The 8,771-nt window shown below is 35.6% G+C and overlaps 2 protein-coding genes across 3 annotated transcripts; both read left to right on the top strand.

The window, feature by feature from the left end:
- The first annotated feature begins 405 nt into the window (after window positions 1-405).
- LOC106307171 (probable rhamnogalacturonate lyase B) lies at window positions 406-3,942 on the top strand. The gene is made up of 14 exons (XM_013744045.1): window positions 406-544; window positions 703-848; window positions 1,005-1,126; window positions 1,210-1,275; window positions 1,394-1,510; window positions 1,578-1,697; window positions 1,779-1,920; window positions 2,004-2,174; window positions 2,262-2,417; window positions 2,493-2,690; window positions 2,767-2,908; window positions 2,990-3,266; window positions 3,385-3,517; window positions 3,605-3,942. Exons 1-14 carry the CDS (start codon window positions 499-501, stop codon window positions 3,854-3,856), a joined length of 2,088 nt encoding a protein of 695 aa, XP_013599499.1. The 5' UTR covers window positions 406-498; the 3' UTR covers window positions 3,857-3,942.
- A 551-nt stretch (window positions 3,943-4,493) lies between these two features.
- On the top strand, window positions 4,494-8,483 carry LOC106307426 (shaggy-related protein kinase kappa). 2 transcript variants are annotated; one of them, XM_013744381.1, is made up of 13 exons: window positions 4,494-4,597; window positions 5,071-5,284; window positions 5,369-5,461; window positions 5,544-5,603; window positions 5,687-5,959; window positions 6,182-6,256; window positions 6,485-6,541; window positions 6,616-6,756; window positions 6,858-6,908; window positions 7,254-7,349; window positions 7,534-7,617; window positions 7,721-7,823; window positions 8,178-8,483. In XM_013744381.1, exons 2-13 carry the CDS (start codon window positions 5,141-5,143, stop codon window positions 8,264-8,266), a joined length of 1,266 nt encoding a protein of 421 aa, XP_013599835.1. In that variant the 5' UTR covers window positions 4,494-4,597; window positions 5,071-5,140; the 3' UTR covers window positions 8,267-8,483. The 2 variants fall into 2 exon arrangements, with proteins under 2 accessions (XP_013599835.1, XP_013599837.1); XM_013744383.1 differs by having other exon boundaries at window positions 4,499-4,597; window positions 5,075-5,284.
- The last annotated feature ends 288 nt before the right edge of the window (window positions 8,484-8,771 follow it).

Here is an 8,771-nt window from a genome sequence, read left to right as displayed (position 1 = left end):
GTTAATAGACAAGAAGTATTAATGTGCGTCATTACTATTTTTACAAATCTTAGCACGTAAGCACTAATCTGCATATATACATACACAATTATTGATAATCTTTAAATTAAATTGAATCTTTTATGAAAATTTCTAATCGGGATTCTAATATTTCAATATATAGGTGACTAAAAAAGAAGTCTAACTGTATCAACCATGAAAAGTCTTGTTATAATAAGAAGAAGAAAAAAAAAATTCTTTGTTTATAGCAGAAGAAAAGTTCACAAATACCTTTGTTTTACTTTTTGTCTTGTCTTTGTCCTACTTCAAAGTTTTTGTATTGATAATAGATTCTTATTAGAAAACAACCTATATAAATGATTAAGTTGTCACAATATAATCGACGCTTCTTCATTTCTTCTAATTCTTACTTGCCTCATCTCTACAACTTCACATGTCTGATTATTTCTGTGGACAACATTTCAAGAAAGCTCCAACACAAATCCGCTGAACTTTATCATGTTTCTGTTCTCTTCACGTGTTTTTCATCTCGTGACGACCACAGGTACGCATCAGAGAAGAAAACACCATTACAATTCTTTTGAGAAATATAATGCATTTTGTATATATGTATATATTCGACCTTTCTTTTTAGCATGATAAGAACCTATCTCCTAACAAGACGTTACTGTATGTGTGTGTACGTGTTTGGTTGAAAATAAGGTTACCGGAGACACTTATTGAGACAAAAAGGATGGATGATTGCTTTGATCATGCTCTTGTCTTTGTTTGAGATTGTCATCTCCCAGAACCAAAGTTATGATCCAGAAACAATACAAGTCTTGCAATTACTTTACCAAGATGGGCATGTAAGTCATTTATCTATATGTTTTGTTTAACTAATCAACATACTTAATTAGCTTTTATTTGACTATTACACGCTCTTATTTCTAGCTTCCTTGATATGCAAGTCATGTGGAGCGTTTAGGAAACCCTAATATTTTTTTTTATATGATTAATTACAGGTGGTGATTGACAATGGAATTTTCCAATTAACTTTGTCTAATCCTGAGGGATTTGTGACCGGAGTCCGGTACAACGGTATCGAAAATGTGCTTGCCTATACCGGCCATGAAAATGATAGAGGGTAATTAAGTCTATAGATATGCATATGTATGTGACTCGGTGAATTCCCCAATAAACTGAATCTAATTAATGTGTTTACTGCAGTTACTGGGACTTAGTGTGGAACTTTCCAGGAAAGAAAACTAAAAAGACCAAAGGCACACTAGACCGGTAAATAACTCTCTCTTTGTAGACTGTAGTTATGTATATTCTAATGATCTTCCAATGTGAAATTTACTTGGATTTTTCTTTTCTTTTTTGCTAAAAATTTACTTGGATTAATCTGTAGGATTGAAGCAACAAAGATGGAAGTGATAACGCAGAACGATGAACAGATAGAGATATCGTTTTCTAGGACATGGAATGCTTCTTCAAATGTGACTGTTCCAGTGAATATAGACAAGAGGTAGTAAAAAACAACTATACATCTTCTTGAATCTATATTCATGGAAGATGAGTTGTTGTTTTCTCAGGTTTGTAGTGCTGCGAAACTCGTCAGGGTTCTACACTTATGCCATCTTCGAGAGGTTACAAGGGTGGCCTGCTGTTGAAATCGATAATATTCGATTAGCAATTAAGCTAGACAAGGACAAGTAATGTTTATGTACTTATACTTCATCAATTATGTAACTGTTTACTATTCAGATTAGTGATTGATATTTATATTTGTATAGGTTTGATTACATGGCGATTTCAGATGAGAGGCAAAGGTACATGCCTCTGCCAGATGATAGGATTCCGCCTCGAGGTAAGCCTCTTGCTTACCCCGAGGCCGTTCAACTTCTAGACCCTGTTGAGCCTGAGTTTAAAGGAGAGGTAAAACTTCATTTCTTTCTAGAAAACAGTGCAGTAAAAACAGAGGAAACAGAGGATTATTAATCTTGATTATGACCTTATAGGTGGATGACAAGTATGAATACTCAATGGAGAGTAAAGACATAAAAGTTCATGGATGGATAAGCACAAATGACTCAGTTGGGTTCTGGCAGATCACTCCAAGCAACGAGTTCCGATCTGCTGGTCCACTCAAGCAGTTCCTAGGCTCACATGTTGGTCCAACCAACCTCGCTGTGAGAATAGATTTCAACATTTGGATTCATAAAAAAAATTGGATATAAGATGGTTAATAACTAATGTGTGTGTGGAATGGAAAATAGATATTTCATAGTACTCACTATGTTGGAGAAGATCTAATCATGAAATTTGAAGAAGGTGAAGCATGGAAGAAAGTATTTGGACCTGTCTTTATTTATCTCAACTCTTTCCCTAAAGAAGTTGATCCTCTCTTGCTCTGGCTTGAAGCCAAGAACCAGGTTTGTTATAAATGCACATGCACTTATGTAAGAATAACAGAGATCTGAGTAGTTTATTTGGCTATTTTGTTTCAGACAAAGATTGAAGAAGAGAAGTGGCCTTATAACTTCACAAATTCAAGTGATTTTCCTGCTTCTGACCAAAGAGGACATGTTAGCGGTAGATTACTCGTTAGAGACCGGTACATAAGCAGTGAGGATATACCTGCAAACGGTTCCTGCTTGGGGTTAGCTGCACCAGGAGATGTTGGCGCATGGCAAAGAGAATACAAAGTAATTTCCTTAACCTATGAATATGTGATTCCTTTTTCTTCCTCTTGTTACTTATAAGATATGGTTACATTGATAGGGTTACCAGTTCTGGTCAAAGGCGGACGAAGAAGGATACTTTTGTATAAACAATGTGAGAAGTGGTCGTTACAATCTCTATGCATTTGCTCCTGGATTCATCGGTGATTACCACAACGAGACCGTTATCGACATTTCTCCAGGTTTGAATACTTGTAACACCACAACACACTGTTCCATATGTATTGTTGTGTACTAACAAAGAGTAAATTTAATGTAATCAGGTTCGAATATATGCCTAGGAGAGTTGGTGTATGAACCTCCAAGAGACGGTCCAACTCTATGGGAAATTGGTGTACCAGACCGAACCGCTGCAGAGTTCTACATTCCTGACCCTAACCCAATGTTTGTGAACAAACTATACGTAAACAGTTCTGAAAATAAATACAGACAGTATGGATTATGGGAACGGTATTCAGAATTGTACCCCGATGAAGATATGGTCTACGATGTCGATGTTGATGATTACTCTAAAGATTGGTTCTACATGCAAGTCACAAGGTTTGTTTCCTTAAACTCATATTCAAAGTGGCGTTACCAATATAAGAGTTTGCAGTTTACAAAAAAAAAAAAAAAAAAATATAAGAGTTTGTTAATGTGTGCAAGAATGGCTTTGTAGGAAGCTAGATGATGGAGGATACAACGGTACTACATGGGAGATCAAATTTCAATTTGACGATCAAATGGAAAATCTTACGGGAGATTTCAAACTGCGAATCGCTCTAGCCACATCAAATGTAGCAGAGTTGCAGGTGTGAATTTGGCTCCAAGTCATTTATCGGCAATTGATTTTAAGTTAGAAAGCACGTGCTAATATCTTTGGTCCATCATTTTTGTAGGTTCGGGTGAACAATGTTTCTGTGGATCCTCCATTGTTTACAACGGGACAAATAGGAAAAGATAATACAATTGCAAGACATGGTATTCATGGACTCTATTGGTTATACAGTGTGGATGTACCAGCTTCTTCTCTTTGCCCGGGAAATAACTCAATATATCTAACCCAACCGCTAGCCATAAGCCCATTTCAAGGATTCATGTACGATTACATTCGTCTAGAGTATCCTGATTCTGTTAATCATATTACTTAGACCATAGATTTTGTTTTCAGTCTTTACCTTATATAAGCTGATTATTCTAAAGATAGAAATATACGCATTATTTTCTTTATTGTTGTTGTTAATCTTAATTGGTATATAAAATTTTAGTTATTTTATAAAATTCATCTGGATGGAGGATAAATATGTACAACAATTAAGCAAAACAAACAAATGTTTATTTGAATGCTTCATCTAAATGAATATCCAAACTTTTTTTCTGAAAGATATTCAACAAAATTATTTTGATAAAACATTTAAATATATATGAGCTAGGGAACTGTGCTTTTACAAATGTCAAACCAAATCAAAACTCAAAAGGTATAAATTAGAATGTAAATGCAACTGAAATCAACAATATGTGAAGATCAAAAGTCTGAAGGTCTTTGAATAACTTTTCATTAGGTAGACTGAGGTTTGAAAATTGCTTTGTAATGACAAAAATAATCGCCATAAAAATTAAGCGTTATCGTACAGATTCTCTAAATACTAAGCATGAAAATAATTTTATTATAACAGACTATAAATAGAAAGATTAATATCAAACAATACTTGATTAATGATGAGCTGGCCTTCCATAATCTCGCTTTGGTTCAAAACGGTAATCGTATATTTATTTAACACAGAAAAATCTCAAAAGGTTTTAGCTTTTTATTATTTACATCTCTCTGATCATCAATCATCAATCGGAGAAGGCGATCTTCAAATGCTTGATTTTAGTTCCCGTTCCTCGAGGTGATCATCGTCTTCGCTCTCTCACTTTACTGAATACTTTCGCTCCTTATTCTCTCAATGTGTGCTTTTTTGTTACTTTTGGATTAGGGTTCTTCTGGGTAGCAATTGTTTTACTGATTACTATGAGCTAACTCGTTGTTTAGTTGTTGAAAGTTCGCTTTTTTTTTTTATTACTAATCAAATCTGATCGGGTCTCAATTTCGGACGGGTGGGTTTAATCCCAATTCCTAGGGTTGTAAACAGTGTAATCGACACTAGTTCAAAAGTTTCATCATTGCTTCCAGAAAGTTCCCAACTTTCTTAGTTAAATTGATTATCTTTTTGTGTATTTCTGTGTGATCATGGACTCATAGTGATGTAGCCTTTTTGACCTTAGAGTGTGCTGTGCCTGTCAGAGAGATATCAGTTCATTACTTTAGTATTACTAATGATCGAGATCCATGACCCTTTTCTTTACCTTGAACTTGTACTAGGTAGATTGGTTCTTTGGTGAGATGGGACACCAAATCACTTAGGTTTCTATCTATCTTCAGAAGAGATATCATGGCTTCTTCTGGATTGGGAAACGGAGTAGGCAGTTCGAGATCTGCCAAAGGTGTAAAGACCTCTTCTAGTTCAGTCGATTGGTTGACGAGAGATTTGGTTGAGATGAGGATAAGGGACAAAGTAGTGACTGATGATGAGAGGGTAAGTCTTGCAATTGCTAGCTTGATACCTTAACTGTATTATAGACTAGGTTACAGTGTGTGAGATATTTTTGTTATGTTGCAGGATAGTGAACCAGATATTATTGATGGGGCTGGTACTGAACCTGGACATGTGATCAGAACCACAGTCCGTGGACGAGATGGTCATTCAAGACAGGTTATTAGATTGTTATGGAAAATTGTATGCAATAAAATGGTAACGTTCTCTTTCTGATATAGTTGTTAATTTGGAATGACAGACAGTCAGTTACATACCAGAACATGTAGTTGGTACTGGTTCATTTGGCACTGTTTTCCAAGTAAGTTAAATTAACAAACCTGATGATACCTTACTATTGATTTGGTTCCATTCTCCCAACGCAATTATGTTTCCTTGTGGTAGGCCAAGTGTAGGGAAACTGGGGAGATTGTTGCCATCAAGAAGGTTCTACAAGACAAGCGGTACAAGAACAGGGAGCTACAAATTATGCAGATGCTAGACCACCCCAATGTCGTTGCTTTAAAGCATAGCTTCTTCTCGAGAACAGATAACGAAGAGGTTTATTTGAATCTTGTCCTTGAGTTTGTGCCTGAGACCGTCAACCGTGCTGCGAGAAGTTACAGTAGGATGAATCAGCTGATGCCATTGATATACGTTAAGCTCTACACCTATCAGGTAACTATTTTCCTAGATTTGAACATGTTCGTTTCTTTTTTTTTTTTGTTTCATGAAAGCGTCGTAAGCACTCAATTAAATTTAAGGCTCATTCTGTTTCTTTGAGGATATTAATCTCAATAGATTCTTGTAATGCTTTGAAAGTGTAATGAACTTGTCAGACTGATAATTGTTTGGGCATTCTCTAAAGATTTCTTACAAGTTTCTGTTAATTGCTTACAGATTTGCAGGGCGCTTGCTTACATCCATAATTGCTGTGGTCTTTGTCACCGTGATATTAAGCCTCAAAACCTGCTAGTAAGCTCATCTGTACCTCCCTGTTTCAATAGAAATTTATAACAGATGACAGTTTCTTTGCTGTGGCTTAATTCTCTTGAATTAGTTTCTAGTTTTTGAGTTCTTTACCTCTACAAATAGGGAATATACTCACAGTGATGTATACTCTTTACATTTGATAATGTCATAAAGTGGCTTTGTTTTAAATCAACTGCATTTGAATTTAACTTTAGATATGTTATTGTGCAGGTGAACCCACATACGCATCAGCTAAAAATCTGTGATTTCGGGAGTGCAAAATTGTTGGTAAGATTTATTGGCCCAGTTTTTAAAGAATCTATTTGTGGATATGACCAAAAAAGAACTTATTCTCCTTATAGGTGAAAGGAGAACCCAATATATCTTACATCTGCTCCAGATACTATCGTGCTCCAGAACTCATTTTTGGCGCCAGCGAATACACAACTGCAATTGATATATGGTCCACTGGTTGCGTGATGGCTGAACTGCTTCTTGGACAGGTTAAAGCTAAAAAAAATATCTAGCTATATGATTTTTGTGATAATCATTCTGTTTCTTCCCTCTCTTAATTACTTTTTGTCCTTGCTGACTTGTCGTACAGCCTCTGTTTCCTGGTGAAAGCGGAGTCGATCAGCTTGTTGAAATCATCAAGGTAACCTTCTATTAGTTCTTCAAAAGTGTATTTCAAACTTAGAGCATATCAGTTGTCTTGGGCTTACAATGACTAATAAGTGCTTAGCGAGAGATTATGTTTATAAATCGTTCGTCTATCTTTACGCATCAGCGTCTTTGCATATTGCCAAATTTATATTTGAATGAAATCAATGAATGCTAGACTTGTGGGTCACAGTTTATTACGTCTATTGTTGAGTTCATTTTGAGTATAAAAAAGGAAGCAATGAATTTGACTGCTCGGTTTAAGTAGAGAATGCACCTCAACCTTTTCTAGGAAACGTTGTTTGCTTGCTTACTTCGTGTGACTTTATTTCTCATGCAGGTTTTAGGCACACCAACAAGGGAGGAAATCAAGTGTATGAATCCAAACTATACAGAATTTAAATTTCCCCAGATAAAACCTCACCCATGGCACAAGGTATGCCTTCTAGTCTTCATGATTATCACCTAAATATTCTTTAATCAGTTGTTTTGTTGGTAAATGTCTATTGATCTCGTGTTTGTGATGGTTCTGGAGTATGAATCATTCAAGAGTATGATCTTTTTCTATCTGGTATCATTATTACTGCATGAATGATCTTTTGTTGTGCTTTATTCATCAGGTCTTTCAAAAACGTCTACCACCAGAAGCGGTTGATCTTCTATGTAGGTTCTTCCAGTATTCCCCTAATTTGAGATGCACAGCTGTAAGTGATCCATGGTTTTGTGCCCTTCGTTGTGTTATATACTTTCCTATTGATTCAGGATCTAAGGTTTTAAGCACATTTATTAAATGGTGTGTTTTTGTAGTTGGAAGCTTGTATTCATCCGTTGTTTGATGAGCTAAGGGACCCAAACACTCGTCTTCCCAATGGCCGGCCACTTCCTCCGCTTTTCAACTTCAAACCTCAAGGTACAGGCGTACAGCTCCCCTTCTTTTCTTGTTGGACCGTTTCCATGAAGAACAAGTTGTTGTAGGCTATTATTAAATCATGATACTTGTTGGACCTCTCATGAAATGCAACATTTATAGCAAAATGTTGTGTGTTTGCACCTGAATTAAATGTAAACCTCAAAACCACATTACTAGATTGTCTTTGAAAAATGAGGATATTAGTAAAGGGTTTTTACAAGTATGGTGAACAGTATGGCTTCCTCTAGGAAAGGAAAGAGCCATCTCATTTATAAAATATTTTGTTCTCCATATGAGAGATCGCTTGGTGCTTCATTCGGTTTTATGGAGTGTGTTTTATTTTGTGTTGTGCAGAGCTATCTGGCATCCCTTCAGAAATCGTGAACCGGCTTGTCCCAGAGCATGCCCGTAAGCAGAACTTGTTCATGGCTTTGGACGCCTAAGCTCTCTCTTGATATGTGGTATTCGGAGGAGGCAGAAGGCATTCGTACACCGTCTTGGTCTTGGCTTTTGTTTATCTTAGTGAGTTGTTTTCTCCTTTTTTTGTTTGGTTACAGGGAAATGAGGATATGAATACAAACAGTACTTGAGGTTTGCTAGTTACAAACCATCTGTTTGTTTCACGGCCAGATTATATAATAACCCATTCTGTTTGCCAAATGGATGTTTGTCTTATCATGTAAATGTGTTAGTAAATGTTTGATTTCTAGCGATTTAAAGGTAGTATTGAAGTTTCAAAGAAAAAATAGAGAGAACAAAATCAAACAAATAATTTTTGGTGATTTTTTTTTATAAAAGAAATCGCATAAAATATAACAAATCTATTCTATTAAAAGAGAAATCATGACTTAATAATTCATAGGTGATTTTTTAATTTGGACCATCCAAAGTTGTTAAAATTAATTTTTGTATAAATATTTAAATTATTTAAATTATTCTAAGACAAAC

Source organism: Brassica oleracea, chromosome C8 (genome assembly GCF_000695525.1).
Source record: "Brassica oleracea var. oleracea cultivar TO1000 chromosome C8, BOL, whole genome shotgun sequence".
Lineage (NCBI taxonomy): Eukaryota > Viridiplantae > Streptophyta > Magnoliopsida > Brassicales > Brassicaceae > Brassica > Brassica oleracea.
This window is presented reverse-complemented; position numbering and strand designations above follow the sequence as displayed.

Bases quoted from the DNA above. Each gene is read 5' to 3' on its own strand.
- LOC106307426 (XM_013744381.1), top strand. From the start codon at position 5,141: ATGGCTTCTTCTGGATTGGGAAACGGAGTAGGCAGTTCGAGATCTGCC. The intron at 6,757-6,857 runs GTTAAAGCTAAA...CTTGTCGTACAG, and splicing joins CTGAACTGCTTCTTGGACAG to CCTCTGTTTCCTGGTGAAAG. The intron at 7,350-7,533 runs GTATGCCTTCTA...TTTATTCATCAG, and splicing joins AACCTCACCCATGGCACAAG to GTCTTTCAAAAACGTCTACC.
- LOC106307171 (XM_013744045.1), top strand. From the start codon at position 499: ATGTTTCTGTTCTCTTCACGTGTTTTTCATCTCGTGACGACCACAG. The intron at 545-702 runs GTACGCATCAGA...GTTGAAAATAAG, and splicing joins TCATCTCGTGACGACCACAG to GTTACCGGAGACACTTATTG. The intron at 849-1,004 runs GTAAGTCATTTA...GATTAATTACAG, and splicing joins TACTTTACCAAGATGGGCAT to GTGGTGATTGACAATGGAAT.